At 58.2% G+C, this 15,243-nt stretch overlaps 2 protein-coding genes and 1 long non-coding RNA gene across 7 annotated transcripts in view; 1 reads left to right on the top strand and 2 right to left on the bottom strand.

Annotated features, from left to right (window-relative positions):
* The window catches only part of PTP4A3 (protein tyrosine phosphatase 4A3), a 35,784-nt gene extending 24,485 nt beyond the window's left edge, over positions 1-11,299 (top strand). For 3 of the 4 annotated variants that reach the window (XM_060195927.1, XM_060195928.1, XM_060195926.1), the window contains exons 2-6: positions 4,169-5,200; positions 7,396-7,488; positions 9,397-9,527; positions 9,799-9,873; positions 11,041-11,299. In XM_060195927.1, coding sequence (XP_060051910.1) covers positions 5,096-5,200; positions 7,396-7,488; positions 9,397-9,527; positions 9,799-9,873; positions 11,041-11,158 — 522 coding nt within the window. In that variant the 5' untranslated portion in view covers positions 4,169-5,095 and the 3' untranslated portion in view covers positions 11,159-11,299. Of the gene's footprint in view, positions 1-1,311; positions 1,595-4,168; positions 5,201-7,395; positions 7,489-9,396; positions 9,528-9,798; positions 9,874-11,040 lie in introns of those variants that run through there. The other variant, XM_060195925.1, reaches the window with a different exon arrangement.
* The window catches only part of LOC132539866 (uncharacterized), a 490,646-nt gene that overhangs the window by 356,976 nt on the left and 118,427 nt on the right, over positions 1-15,243 (bottom strand). The window lies entirely within an intron of this gene.
* LOC103124586 (maestro heat-like repeat family member 5) overlaps positions 14,156-15,243 on the bottom strand; it is a 75,290-nt gene continuing 74,202 nt past the window's right edge. For both annotated transcript variants that reach the window (XM_060195916.1, XM_060195917.1), the window contains exons 28-30: positions 15,000-15,102; positions 14,709-14,783; positions 14,156-14,418 (exon numbers count right to left, since the gene is read on the bottom strand). In XM_060195916.1, coding sequence (XP_060051899.1) covers positions 14,318-14,418; positions 14,709-14,783; positions 15,000-15,102 — 279 coding nt within the window. In that variant the 3' untranslated portion in view covers positions 14,156-14,317. The remainder of the gene's footprint in view (positions 14,419-14,708; positions 14,784-14,999; positions 15,103-15,243) is intronic.

Genomic DNA, 15,243 nt, shown 5'->3' with positions numbered 1-15,243 from the left:
AATACAGCCTGACCAGAGAGGTGCCCCAGGCAGGGGAGCAGAGGTGCTAGGGCCCAGGCTTGCAGCTTGTTGGATTCTGGGAGCCACATCACAGCCTGGAGAGCCCATTTGCTTTGACCGGATGAGGAAACTGAGGCTGGCCTGGGGGAGCATTTAACTCCTGTGGTCCGCTCTCAAAGGCGTGGACTCGGGCTGACTAATATCTCCAGGTCAGCAAAACTCAGCCCAAACTGTGGTTCTCCTGCTTCCTTGTTATGGAGTTAGGGTGAGTTGCTAGACCTCGGAATGGCGGCTTTATCCATGGGATGTGGCTGGTGATAGTGTCTTATTCATGGGATGCAGTATCTGGCATGGGGTATGAGAGTCAGATCCTCAGAAACTGGTCAAGGAAGGACCAAAGACGTTTCTGGAATTGGGAGCTAAGAGTGATCACTGAAGTGGGCGTCCTGGCCCCTTACCTTGGTGCTGGGGGAATAAGAGGGCAGGAGTCTGGGAGACTTGTCCCCTTGATGAATGGGTGGGCATGGTGCCCAGGCTTGGTTGGGAATGAGCCTGTGGGCTCTTGTACCCTGGACACGGGCCTCTCTTCACCATCCCTGCCTTCTTGCCCAGTCTGGGGTGGGCAGAGTGAGGGTCCCAGACCCAGAGCCTAGTGATGCTGCCTGGCTACCTCTCTGTGGGCTTGATCTAGAAGGCATGTTTTGGTGTTCTTGGCTGGGCACCCGGCCAGCTCTTCCCACCCCCGTGGGGCTGACAACTGACTGCAGGGGCCGGGCTGTCTGTCTGGGAGCTGGGTTGAGAGCCGGCCTCCCAATGAGACAGGGCCTCTGGGGACTCTGCTGGGGGTTCTGCCCTCTTCCCTCCTTCTGAGGGCCTCCAGCTGTCCCAGGCAGGTACTGAGTCGAGCTGCTTACCCGGCTCCTCTCTCAGCATTCAGGACCTAGGGAGCATTTAAGTGGCAGGCTTGGTGCTCCTGGAGGCAGAGCTGGGGGTAGCCTGACTCTGTGTGTGTGTGTGTGTGTGTGTGTGTGTGTGTGTGTGTGTGTGTGTGTTGGAGAGGCTGCTGTGCTAAGCGCTGGAGGATGGTGAGGAGGGTGTGGAGACAGCTGCCAGCTGCCTGTGTCACCCTGCACGGGTCCCTGCTCCCAGGACCTGGGTCTCCTCACCAGCACGGGGGGCCGTGGGGAGGACCCAGGGGCGCGCCCAGTGGCAGGAAGGCGGTGCGTCCAGCAGGGCCCCGCCCCGCGGTGGTCAGCGCCCTCCCCCCTGCCCTTGCATTTCCCCTTCCTCCGCCGCGCTTCCTCCTGCTCCCCGGCCCTCCGAGGCGGCGGCGGCGGCGGAGTCTTTGTGAGCCCGGGCGCCTCGAGTCCGCCTGCAGTTATATTTAGGCAGCAGGTGTGGGAGGCACCACGAGCCCGCCCGCGGGGTCCCGGCCACCCCACCACGTGATGCCCGGGCGCCATAAATAGCCGAGGCCGCCGAGAGGCCGCTAGAGCATCCGCCCGCCCGGAGGCCAGTGCGCCTCCAGCTCCGGGTCCCGGCTGCACCCGGCCCGGCCCGCATGGAGGTGGCGGTGGGACGCCTGCGCACGCCGGTGAGCTGGGCGGAGGCGAGGCGGCGGGGGGCGTGCCGGGAGGACCCCTGCCCCGCCCCAGGGAGGTGCTTGCACCCTTCCAAACAGCCCCTGTGCGCCGCAGGACTCACTCTCCTCCCTCTAGAGCACACCCTGTTTCCTCCCCCCTTCCCCCAGCCCACGCATCTCTGCCCTCCTGTCGTCCCCACCCCCCCCCCCCCGCCTTTTTTTCTCTTTCTTGGATCCCAAGCCAGCCTTGGCCTCTTGCTACTGGGTCCCAATATGGAGGAACTCTGAAACCCTCTAGTTTTAAATGAACTCCTTAACAGGACATGAGAGCGGGAGGGAGGTTTCTTAAACCCCAGTCTTCTGTAAATCTGGGTTTAGTGTTGTTCTTCTTGTCTCTTAGACTTCGAGCCTGAGAAAACCTGCTGGAGCCCACTTAACTGGGCCCCTGACCTGGCTAGGGACAGAAAAGATGCTGCCCAGTCTCCCCTCCCTTGCGAAGAAGTGTGGCTTTATTCGCAATAGGAAAGGCTCAGTGGCCTCTGGTGGGAGGATGACAGATGTCCTAGAAGGGGCCGTGTGGCACCAGGGACAGGACTGCTGGGGAGAGAGGGTAGCAGACCCCTGGTTAAAGCTTAAAGCCACAGGTGGTGGGATCTGGGGGGTGGTGGTAGTTGTATTGCTGGCCGACTCAGACCCACCCTGCCTGGGGCGGGGCATTGCAGAGCTCTAGGGGGCAGCGTGTGGGCCAGGGCACCTCTTTATCCTAATTCTGGGGCACCTGCTCATGACCTCACAGGCTGTGATTGTTAGGAGTGATGGTCATCTGTTGGGGGTAGCTGCGAGGCCTGGTGGGCCATGTGGGCTCAGTAAGGCAGGCAGGTGTTACTGCTTCACTTTCTTGTGGAGGTGGAGGCCCCAGCCTCTGTGTAGACAGCAGGGCTTATGACAAGACCCCAGCCCAGCTGGGGCAGTGGCTTTAGTCCAACCCTTGCACCTGGTGGTAGCTGGGGCAATGATCTTTCACTTCCGCTAGCACGTGGCAACTTCAAGCTCAAGTGGGCAGTAATGTAGAGTGACCGGAGGCCCCATCTAGGGCTGCTGGGCAGCAGAACCAGGCTGTTTGCCCATGGGTAATCCCTAGGTGCCCAGCAAAGGGGGCTGGGCCAGTACTCAGCAAGTCCCAGTAGAACTAGATTCCTTGTGCCTTCTTTCTTGCTGGTAAACACCACACACACACACACACACACACACACACACACACACACACACGTGCATGCACCCTCCCCACCTCTCTCAGGAGTGCAGCCCCCAGGAGGGCAGGTGCCAAGTGTTTATGTACTGCAGAGCACCCGTGCCTCCTCTCTGCACAATCAGAGCTGCGCTGCACAGATTTTAGAGTGGCTGAGCGAGGGGCAGATCACCCTCTTAGCCCTTTTCTCCCCCCCCCCCTCACTGGCCCTCCAGGGCCACATCCAGGGCAGAGTGTGTGTTATGGTTTCCCTGAGCTCCTGAGCAGTAGGGCTGTGCCAGCAGGGGGGAGTTGGCATTTGTTGGGCTGTGCTCCTAGGACTTGGGTCTTTACTGAACTCGGACTCCCTGGTGGGCATCTGGAGAAAGGGGTGCTGGGGCAGAGACCAAGGTAAGAAGTGGTGGGTTGGGGACTAGAGGTGGCGGTACTGGGAGGTGGCACTCAGGGCATCTGCTGACCACTGAGTTTCAGCCAGAGGGAACTTGGGGGCACTTTTCTTAACCCCTAATTGTGCACATGGGCAGACTGAGGTCAGTGGTATGTCCTGAATCTCTCAGTTGCTTCACAGGAAAGAGGCTGAGGTAGAAATGGACTCCCCGTGGCGCCTCCCTTGCCTGGGACCTTTGGAACATCAGGCATGGAAGTGTTTGGGTGTCTCTGCCACAGTGAGACCTCACTCCGGCCACCTGTGCCATCACCTCTGAGCATGAGCCTGGCTCCCAGCCCCCTGGCCACTGCAGTTGGTCCCGTTTGCTAAACTCTGGGAGGACAGGGCAGGCTTATTTACCTCCCATGCATGCCAGCCCTGTGACAAGGGGTGGGGCCTCTCTGGAGTTGGGAGGGTTCATGGGGGGCCCTGAGGTACAGTTATAGGAACACCCACCCCGATGCATTGCCTCACTATAGAAACTCTTTTCCTTGATAACTACCCAGTGTATTACGGTGCAGGCTCAGCAGATCGGGGGGTGGGGGGGCGTGGGGACGACTGTCCTGGGGATGTGGAGGTCTTTGTGTGTGTCTCTCTCTTTCTGTGTGTGTGTGTGTGTGTGTGTGTGTGTGTGTGTGTGTGTCTGTCTGCTGGGTTAGGGCTGGGGAGGTGGGTTCAGTATGCTTCTGGGCTGTGTATGCCCCTTAAATCGGTTCCTCCCTCTGCCTGGTCCTCTGGCTGTCTCATCATCTTTGGGTGGGCCTGACTCAGACCTGGCAAGAACCATTCTTGTGCTCTCAGATAGGGGATCGCAGCCCAGAGAGGATCACTCACGGCACAGGCTCCTGGGAGTAGAGTCAGCTATCCCTATGACCTTTGTCTTGTTGCTTCCCCCCCCCCCCCCCCACAGACTCTGCCTGCTGCGGACCGGCCCAGGATTTATGGAGAGGGCGTCGGGGGGCAGCTCTGAGTACTGCCGGGCCCAACATCACCACTTCACCTGCTGTTGCTGAGGGGGCCCCTGTGCCTCTGACCCTCATCATTGCCCTCGCCTGCATATGGCCCCCACTGCCCGGCCCCAGGCCGGCTCTGCTGCCTGAGCCCCCTGCTTCCCACCAGAACTTGCCCTACCCCGATGGGGTAACGTGACGGAGGCCCAGTGCATCAGAGCATCAGAGTTGCCTGCCTCAGCTGCCTCTTGCAGCCCGCACCCCAAGACTGCCCTGCCTGTTCAGTTCAAGTTGTCTTTTTCTTTGGCCCGTGGGGGCTTGGGGCCCACTTTTGTGCAGAGGGGCTGCCTGCCCATCCACTGATGTGGAGAGGCTGTCCCTGGCAAGAAATTAAACGCTGGGTTTGGCCACGGTGGTTGGGCTCCCTCTGGGCTTTGGGAAGTTTTCTTTACTGACTGTTTTTGGGTTGTTGTTAGTTTCTGTCTTTCCCCTGCTAATTACCCAGCTCTGAGAGATAGGAGCTGGGAGTTGCCCGTTTTACTTTTTTTTTTTTTGGGGGGGGGAGGGTGATTTGCTTTGTTTCTTTCCTTTTTCTATTCTTTCTTTCTTTTTTCTTTTTTAAGAGTTGGACTTTCTTTTATAACTATCCACACCCAGGCAGCATCCTCCCCCCTACCAAGTATTTGCACAATATTTGTGCGGGTGTGGGGGGCAGGTTTTTTAAAATAGCTTTTCTTTTTTTCTTTTTTTTTCCTCTCTTGGACAAGCACAGGGATCCAGTTCTCTCTAGTTTGAGGGAAGACTGGTAGGGGCATCTCTCCTCTGTGTGTCAGCCCTTTCTGCACCCCCTTCCTGGGCCTGCACCGCTTTTGGGAGGGGGGAACGCCATGGCGCGGATGAACCGGCCCGCACCCGTGGAGGTGAGCTACAAGAACATGCGCTTCCTCATCACACACAACCCCACTGATGCCACCCTCAGCAGCTTCCTGGAGGTGAGTGGCTGGGCTGAGCTGCAGTGAGAGCCAGTGAGAGCCTGGCCGAGTGGCCCTCAGCTCTGAGAGCCAGCAGGGTGGGAGTTACAGTTTGTTGACCTAGTATGGCCTTTGGGAGCAAGACTGTCACCTGGGTTTACTGAAACCCTGAAAGGAGACATGTGTTTCCAGAGAGCTTGGGTGGGGGTAATTGAGAGTTCATTTGGGCTCCTGGGAACCCACAGGATGGACCCTGCATCCCAGCAAGTGGGGCTTCAGACACAGGAACAGTTTTGGAGATTGGGACAGTGATGGCTCTGAGAGCTATCCTGACCCCTTCCCTGACTAGGGGAACTGCAGAGCAGAAAGTTGGAAGAAACTCTGGAGACTGGCAGATGGGGGGGTGAGGGAGCTTGAAGACGAGCTCCATGGCCAGCCCCAGGCGCTGTTGGGAAGCCAGTCGGGGAGGCCCTCACGAGCTAAAGGCTACCCAGGTCTGTGTCAGTAGGGTCTGACCAGTGTCTCTTGTGCCTAGATAGGCTGTAGGTAGATTTGTTGTGTGGTTCCTAGCCCCCACAGGTGAGAACAGATAGGCTGGCAGAGCTGGTGTGGGAAGCATGTCTGGAGCTGTTTACAGGCTCCACTGCGGGAGCCTGGCCACTGCAGAGGCCTGCTGTTTCCAGAGTCTGCCCTACACACGGTGTCTACAGAGTCTACTATGCAGGGCTGTTTGCAGAGCAGCAGCTCCAAGTGAGGCCACTGGAGTATGAGATGCTACTCTTGACAGTGTGAGATAGTTTCCATGGGCTTTTGGTTTCCATAACTTTGGAGGGACCTGGACATGAGATTGCAAAAATGTAGAGTGGTGATGAGCACTGTGGCATTAGGAGGCCTGGAGCCTGGACACTGAGGCAGGAGCCTCTGGGCACGGGCTGTCCCCTTCATAGTAGAGGCCCTTGAGCTAAGCAGGACATGGGGATAAACTGAATTCAAGCTTAGCCAATGACCAGGATCAGGGTCAGAGTGTGAACAGGGTCAGAGTGTGAGCAGCGTTAAGTCAGAGTGTAAGCAGGGTCAGGTCAGAGTGTAAGCAGGGTCAGGGTCAGAGTGTGAGCAGGGTTAGGTCAGTGTGAACAGCGTCAGAGTGTGAGCAGGGTCAGGTCAGAGTGAGCAGGGTTAGGTCAGAATGTGAACAGGGTTAGGTCAGAGTGTGAGCAGGGTTAGGTCAGAGTGTGAGCAGGGTCAGGTCAGAGTGTGAGCAGGGTCAGGTCAGAGTGTGAGCAGGGTCAGGGTCAGAGTGTGAACAGGGTTAGGTCAGAGTGTAAGCAGGGTCAGGTCAGAGTGTGAGCAGGGTCAGGGTCAGAGTGTGAACAGAGTCAGTGTGAACAGGGTCAGGGTCAGAGTGTGAGCAGGGTCAGGTCAGAGTGTGAGCAGGGTCAGTGTAGTCAGAAGAAGTCAGGCCTTCATGATAGCCTCCCCTCACAGGCACCTTGATTCTGATTGCCTCACCTCCTCAAAGCCCTGTACCTCACTCAGTAGTCCTCTGTCCTCCCTGTGTCCTGTATGTTGTGGCTGGTCCAGCACATACTCCTCACCATCCCCAAAATAGCTGCTGAGAGCAGCAGGTGGGGTGGGAGCATTCTGCACGTGGCCCCCTGTGGTGCACCCCATAAATAGCCGTGTGCTTGGCCGTGAAGACCTTGACCTTTTCCCTGGTTGCCGGTGCTTCCCTGTCTGTGTGGGCCTGGTCCCTGCTGGGCACCATTTGAGTAACTTCTGGCCCCGAGTCCTCTCCTGAGAGATACTTACAGCTCTGGTGGCGTCCCTCTGCTGAGCCCACCTGAGCACCCCAAGGTGGAGTGAGAGTCTGCAGGGTGAGGGTCACGAGGACCCATGTATGGGATGCGATTCTGGGGAGCAGAGTCATAGATTTAAAGGAGAATTGGTTGCGGGGTGGGCGGGGGATAGCGCTTGTGTTCTGCAGAAGACTTTCATGCCTGAGCTTTAGCCCCTGGCACTACCATAATCCAGAGAATAAGCCAGAGGACATTCCCTGCCCAAAGCATTAGGGAATGTCACCGATGTCACCCAGCTGGTCACTGAGCCAGCTGGCATAAGAGCCTGCTTATTGAAAGGGCAGGACTATACCAGGGGAGGAGGTCCCTAAACCCTGCACCCCTACTCAGCCATGCCTCCTCCCTCACCCCTCCCACCAGGACCTGAAGAAGTATGGAGCCACCACTGTGGTGCGTGTGTGTGAAGTGACATACGACAAGGCACCCCTGGAGAAGGACGGCATCACCGTAGTGGTGAGGGTCCCAGGGGCTGTGTGTGTGGGAGGGAGGGTGGACATTGGGCACTGTGCTGTGAGGTGGGAGGGAGGGTGGACATTGGGCACTGTGCTGTGAGGTGGGAGGGAGGGTGGACATTGGGCACTGTGCTGTGAGGTGGGAGGGAGGGTGGACATTGGGCACTGTGCTGTGAGGTGGCCACATGGGACGTCATGTGTTTCCTGCTTCCCTTCGGTATATCTGTGCCTCTCCTGTGTGTGTGTGTGTGTGTGTGTGTGTGTGTAGGTAGGTAGCTCTAGCTGGCATGTGTCTGTGCTCGGTAGCCTGACTAGGAGGCAGGAGTATACATCAGACTCCTCAGACAATGTGGGGACAGCCCCACAGACTGCTATGGGGGGTTCCACATCTAATGCCACAAGCTGAGGTCACGATTATTTTCTTCCAGGCTCGAGCCCTGGCCTGCCGGGAGCTCTAGGCTGCTGTGTAGGCAGGATTCCTCAGGCCCAGTGGGCTTTTCCCAAGGTCTCAATGGAGCCCAGTGGCTGTTCCTATCCCAGGGGCCTCCTCTCCTCTTGCCACCTGGTGTCTGGGGCACTGTCGCCGGGCAGCAAATGCTCAAGGAGGGGACACTGGTGTGGCAGGCAGGTCCTAGGGAGCTTCTCTGTAGAGGCTGTGCAGGGGCCCCCTGCGGACTGTTTCCTTGGTCTCCTGCCCCTGAGGAGCCATGTCCAGGCAAGACAGAGCAGTATTGCTCCTCTCTCCTAGGCTCAGCAGCCAGTGAAACTCCCAGCTCAGGACCACAGGCTCGGTGGCTGTGACCCCTGGTCCCCATTCCTCCAGTGTCCTGCAGGCTCTGTGGCCTCTGGCTGCCTCCCCAGCACTACAGCACCTATAGTTACTTCTCCTCCAGGGACCCACTGATAAGAGTGATGGTGACTGGTGACCTCTGTCCTACAGATCAGAGCCATGGGGGGAGGGGTCAGGGCTTGGGGGCCCGAAAGGCAGGGCCCTGGTGTTGCTTCTACCTCTTCCAGCTGTGAGCCCGGATTCCTCACCTTAAATGTGGGTGCTCAGGATGGGAGGTGATGGTGGCCCTCTGATCCTACTTCTCCATTCATTATAGCCGAAGGGACTCAGTTTTCAGTGCCCGGCAGCTGGCACATAGGTCACTTTCATGTGTGCTGTAATTGGCAGTACCCCCCAACTTCCTCGAGACTTAAGTATCTGGGTCCTCACTTGAGGTGCGGCATGGGCTAGGCCACTCTATACAGGCCTTCTTTACTCTGCCAGGGAGTGGGGGTGCAGGGAAGGGCCACATAGCTCATCTTGAAGCACCAAGTCACCCCCATGGGGAAGCCCCCGAAAATCCGTGCTGCAAAACTGCTTTGAATCTTCTCTCTTGTGGCCGGGGGTGGTGGTGTGCACTGCTACCAGTTGAATGCACTGTTAGTATGCGCAAAGGCCCAGGTTTGAGTCCCCACGCCCCACCTGCAGGTGTGTGGCAATTAAATAAGTAAATAAATAAATAAAAGAACCCTCCCCCCCACCCAAGAGGGTGTGTGCAGTCATGTCGGGGACATGGAGAGCGGCATGGCAGTCTGTGCATGGCTGTTGACCATTTTGTAGGCTGGGTGAGGGTTGGGCTGTGACAGCAGGAGTGGTGATAGGGTACAAGGGATTCCAAAGGGACAAGGACAGAAGTTCCAGGAAGGCTTCCTGGAAGAGGGGGCACCTGAAGTGAGTAGGAGCAATCTTCCAAGTGGAAACTCACAGCAGAGGCTGCCCCATCTGCTTGGGTTCCCTGCATTCCTTCCCCTTCTTGGCTTGCCCCATCCTGGACTATTCACTCCTGGAGTCAGGGCCGGCTTGGACCTAGATTTCCACCACTCCTTTGGGTTGGGGTGCTCACAGGGACTCCCTCTGCAGGACTGGCCATTTGATGATGGGGCACCCCCACCAGGCAAAGTGGTGGAAGACTGGCTGAGCCTGCTGAAGGCCAAATTCTGTGATGATCCTGGCAGCTGTGTCGCTGTGCATTGTGTGGCCGGCCTGGGGCGGTAAGGGGGACAGGCTGGCGGCTGGTGGGTGCTTGGGGAGGGCATTGCTCTGGGAGTTGGGTGCTGGCACACCCAGCCAGATGGGAGTCACTGTGATTTGGACCCAGACGGGTCAGGCTGAGCTCTGAGCTCTGAGCCTGTGCTCTCCATGGGGGAGAGGCTGGGGGAAGGGCTGGGGGGGGCATGCCTGCACCCGTCCCATCAGCCTTTGGGGCAGGTGGGGTGCTAAGGTTCAGGTGACTGTAGTGACTGTCCCTACATTTCCTCCCAGGGCGCCGGTCCTTGTGGCGCTGGCCCTCATTGAGAGCGGGATGAAGTATGAGGACGCCATCCAATTCATTCGACAGTGAGTGCCGTTTGTGGGGGGGAGGGCCATGGGAGAGTGCACCAGGGGCTTCAGGTTTGGCCTTCGTGGGTGCCCCTGGCCACACAGCTTCATTTGCTGGCTCCAGATAAGGACTGGTCCTTGCATGACTGCTTGAGTCAGGTGGGCAGATTCAGACTCTCCTCTTGGGGGGACTGTTGGCATTAACACTGATGGGCACCCTAGGATAGATTTGGAAGGTCCCGTTCTATAAGGCTGACATATGCATTGAGTCTCTTTGAGCCTTTGTCCATGGCAGGGAAGGGCTGTCAGGAATCTCTAGAGCTGGTCTAGAAGCCTAAGGAGCCCAGGTCTTATTGGATTGAGGTGACTGGCTTGGCTTGATTCAGCTCCAAACTGAAGGAACCACAGACACTGAAGAGGGCTGGGTCGTGGACACTATGATGATGGCCATGGAGCCCAGCCGTTAGGGGTTAGGCCACTCGGCACCCTTCTCAGTCATAGACATTTCCCCGACCACTCCCACCACTCCCTCCTGTGGCTTGGTGCTGTCCATGGAGTGGCTTCTGTCTGCATAGGTAAGGAACCCTGACCAGCTCAGGGATCTTAGAGAGTAGGGGTGGGGGGCGTTAGCCAGGACAGTCCTCTGCAGAGTCCAGTTCACTCTGTGATCCCTGTGTCCCCTGGCTGTCTGTGCCAGGCTGTGCCTTAGCCCTACCACCCCCATGCCACTGACTGTGCCCATTTTACAGATTAGGAACCAGAGGTTGCTGGGACGTGCAACTTGGTGCCCAGGTTCACTCAGCTAGGAAAGGAGTTGGGGAGGGGCGGACTCAAACCTCATCAGATTTCAGAGTTCTGTGTTCTGCACCCCACCTATCCCAGTCTGGGGAGCCCCTAGTCTCTTGCCTCCCTGTCCTATAGCTGAGTGCCCATGGTCTGACTGGGAGGTGAGCAGGGCAGTGCCCAGTGACCATGTGGGCACCATGGAATTTGGGTCCCTGTAGACGGGGGTGGTGACAGCCGGTGAGGATGACCCCCAGTAGATGTGACCACAGTGGGTGAAGGGAGGGCACAGGACTCTGGGACTGGAGTTCCCAGGGGCAGGGTGGGTTAGCCAAGCCCAGTCCAGTATCCTGGTCCTGGCCCCCATCTTGACTGATTCCTGCCCCCTCTCCCTCTCCCTAGGAAGCGGCGAGGTGCCATCAACAGCAAGCAGCTCACCTACTTGGAAAAGTACCGGCCTAAACAGAGACTGCGCTTCAAAGACCCCCCCTCACACAAGACCAGATGCTGCGTCATGTAGCTCAGGGCTGAGCGGCCTGCGGGGCTGCCCCCCCCCCCCCAGACCTCCGTGCACCTTTCTCCTGCAGCACCAGCTGGCCCCGCGTGCTCCCCATGCTGTCTGTCTGTCCATTCCGACCTGTGTCTCTTGCTTTCTGCACTGTCCTTCCGTCTGTCTCCATGCCCTGCGTCTGTCTCTTTGTTCTCTCTGTGCCAGCATCCTCCTCCCCATACCATCCCCTAGGCAGCTCTGGGCCTCACTGGCCCATTTGTTGTGGGGCAGGTGCGTTCGTAACCACTGGGCCGCCTCCTCTGTGGTGGCCTCCCACCCTGACCTGTTCCCTGCACCTCGTGTTCCTCGGTGTGGGGTGGTCGGATACATTTTTGGATGTTTGAAGGCAATAAAACAGGACCCTGTGTGACTGTGCGTGCAGAGTGTGGTGGGCAGGGGGGACAGGTAGCCTGGGAAGGCAGGTGACCCCTCACCCCCACCCCCTACCCCACTGTCCTAGACCTGCTGCCAGGTGTTTCAGGGCTCCCCCTGGTGTCCATGGGGGTCCTCCCAGCTGTGTAGGTCTGTGCGCACTCTGTCCAGTGCCCATGTGACTGTCCAAGGCTGGCAGTGGAGGGCCCACAGGACAGGTTGGGCTCACCTGTTAATGCCTCTGTGCCCACCACTCTCTGGAGTACCCTCATTTCAGCCTGTGCAGCAAAGAGAAGGGGGCACTGGCAACGGCTTGTTTGTGTATGTTGGAGTCTGTCAGGGCCACCCCATCGGGCCCAGGTGTAGGGGGAAGCAGAAAGGCCATCTGCGGGTGAGAGGTAGGGACTGGGCCTGCCAAGGCCTGGAAGCTGTGCTCCACGCCCTGTGTGCGCAGGCTGCAAAGCTGGCACAAGGATAGGGTGCAGAGAGGGGAGGGCTCCAAGCAGGCTGGACGGGCTGGCTGTAGAGTGGGGGCTCAGGCCTGTTCCCTCTGGCCTCTGTTACCCCCTGCAGACACCCCCCACCCCCTGCTAGAAGTGTTGCTGATCCATTTCTTCTTTTTAAATTAGATTTACTTTATTATTATTGGATAGAGACAGAGAGAAATTGAGAGGGGAGGGGGAAGATACGGAGAGAGACAGAGACACCTGCAGTCCTGCTTTACCACTCGTGAAGCTTTCCACCTGCAGGTGGGGACCAGGGGCTTGAACCTGGGTCCTTCTGCACTGCAATGTGTGCTCTTAACCAGGCGCGCCACCACCTGGCTCCTGTTGACCCATTTCTTTGGGGGACTAGTACCAGCCCTCAAGCAGGGCCAGGTGACTTCCCACTGCGTGTACCTGGCTGCCCTCCACGCATCCCTGCCCTGCAGGCCGTACCCGCTCTGGGAGAGGGCACAGGGAGGGGCTTTCTGAACCCCCACCATTGCCACTGACTTTCCCCGGATTGGGTGACTAATTTCCCTGGATGAGGCAGACCTCCCCAGGATCCCCCTCCCCCCAGTGTGGGTGCTTCTCTTCTGGGCCCATTCCAGTAATACTCCAGGGGTGGGATGGACTCCAGTTGGGGGTGGGGGCTTCCCTGTGCTCTGACAAGGTGGCCAGCAGTGACACAGGCTCCATCTGCCCACCCTGTCTGCTGCTACGAGGGTAGCACCTCCTGTGTGCTCTTCTCTGGGGAGCCCATCGCCCCTTCCTATCCCCTCGAAAGACTCAGTCTCTCAGTCTTAGCTTCTAGACCATGTATGTAGGCCTGCTGGTATTTATTTACTGCTTCAGGTCTTCATGCCAGAATGATTCTCCCACTCCTGGCAGGAATTTACCCCCCCCCCCCTTTTAAGATTTCAGATAGGAGACACTACAACATTGCTCTTTTAATTCACGAAGTTACCCATGGTGCCACAGGCATGGTGCTCTCAGGTGGTGGCTGGGGGCTTGAACCCTGGTCCTTGTGCATGGTAAAGTGTGCACGTTACTTGTGCACGTTACATCTCCTAGCTCCTCTGCACTTGGACTAAGACCGGCTTTTCGGAGGGCATCTCAGGACAGGCTGCCTGGACACTGCCCAGTGTACAACCACACCCTTCCAGGCTGGACTCGGGGAACCTTCATTTTCCTCTTCTGACAAAACGTTACTCTGAAGGAGCAACCTCCCTGCCCCCTTTCCCATCCCTAACAGGAGGTGTGAGCAGAGGAGAGCTAGTGAACAGAGTGGGGGAGCCATGGAAAGGCAAAACCACCCCAAAGCCCTTTCTCAGCAGCCCAGAGGTGAACAGATGAGAGCAGTCCTCTCTGGTCCCTGGGTGGAGGGCTCCCCCAAATGGTTATCCTTTTTCCCCTGCGTGTATCTGAGAAAGTGAGTCAGTCTGATGCCTGCACCTGAAGGCTACTGTGTTCTTTTCAACCCAACATCCAGGTCTTCAGAAGGCCCCTGCCCCCATTCCACAGGTGGGGAAACCAGGGTGGGGGGGCCGGCTGGAATTTGGAAAGATGTCCTCTGGACCAGCTCTCCAAGCCATCTCAGTAGGGATGTCTGACTCCCTACCATACAGAAGGGACAGCTGAAGCTCAGAGGTCCAAACTCTGGCTTCTGGCCCCATGGCACAGCCAGGGGGAGGGCCAGTTCTGATTCTGGGATGAGTATGTTCTGCCGAGGGACTCCTGAGCGAGTCCTGACTGGGCAGAGGAGGACAGAGGTGGGGGTGGACAGTGACTGACCCAGGGTCACCTTCTCCCCTATCAACTCCTCAAACTCTACAGAGCTCTGAGGAACTCTGAGCTGGAGACAGACTGACGATTGTGGGGGTGCCTCCATCCAAGTGTGAGTGCCAAGACCCAAGCTCCACTTCCCAGCTCTCTGCAGCCAGGACTCTGGCCCTGTTCTAGTGAGGGCCTCCTGCTCTCTGGGAACCCAGCACCAGGCACAGATTCACAGTTTGCTTCGGGAGGACCTGTCCTTCCCCTTCCCCACAAGCTTCGCAGGGTCCCCTCAGTCACCGTGGGGGGTGGGGTGGGGTGGGGCAGACAGTTGGGACACTTCTTTGTTGAATCTAGATCTTTCTTTCAAATGGAAAAAAAAAGTTCCGCAACTAAGTTCTGTGCAGACGGATGGATGGACAGACGAACTGACGAACAGATGGGCAGGTCTGACCGAGCTGTGGGCGCAGGGAGGAAGGGGTGAAGGAGGTGGCTGGATTTTTCACTGTTGCCGTGTGTCTGCCACCTTCCGGAGGAAGGAGAGGAGCCTGGTGGCAAATGCCCGGATGCTGGGGTCTGGGTCTGTTTGAAGCTCTTGGAAAGCTCCAGGAGAGGAGGGAGAAGTGAGAGGAGAGTGGAGAAGCCTTGAGGGTGGCCCCGTCTTCTGCCCCTCCCTTCTGCTTGGGGCAGGGGGTGGGAGGGGACAGCTTGGTGCCTGGGCAACCCCCCTTTCTGCCTTGCCTGGCTGGGGTATTTCTGCTTCCTATCCCTCTCAGTCCTTCCCCTCTTGTCTGGGCACTCCCTAACCTTCATATCTCTCTTGGGGTGGCCTGCAGAGTGGGGTGAGGTGCCCTGAGACTTGAGGAGGACATCGAGAGGGTGGGGCTGCTTACTACAGAACAGCAGGTTCGTGTCCACCTCGCTCACCAACCGGAGCGTGGCCTGGGGGTGGTAGCAGATGGTGTAGCCTGTGGGGACAGAGAGGGGTGTGCTGGCCACTTCTGCCCCGTGAGACTCATGGGGACAGGGCCCCCACCTCCACCATCACCACCTTCCCCCTGCCAGTGGAGATCAAGCTCCAGTTGCCGGCGGGGGGGGGGTGTGTGTGTGTGTGTGTGTGGCAAGTGGTGGTGAGAGCAGGGCTTCTGGTCTGGCGGGTCGGGTGGGGGTAGGGTCCCCCTCACCTATGAAGAGTGCTGCCCAGGTCTTGATGTGTTGGCGGCGGCTGTGCAGGCAGCTAAGGGCCTGCGCCAAGTGGAAGTTGAACTCCTCCTGGCTGCGGGTCATCTGGCCGGGGGACAGCACCCCCGTCATCCCAGCACCCTGCTCCTGCCCCACCAGCCCTCAGGAGGAGCCCCTAAGATCTGACCCAGGCTCCCCAGCTGGCTTTCCCTTTGCCCTGTGACCTTGTGCCCCTGTGCCCCGCTC

This window comes from Erinaceus europaeus, chromosome 8 (genome assembly GCF_950295315.1).
Source record: "Erinaceus europaeus chromosome 8, mEriEur2.1, whole genome shotgun sequence".
Lineage (NCBI taxonomy): Eukaryota > Metazoa > Chordata > Mammalia > Eulipotyphla > Erinaceidae > Erinaceus > Erinaceus europaeus.
This window is presented reverse-complemented; position numbering and strand designations above follow the sequence as displayed.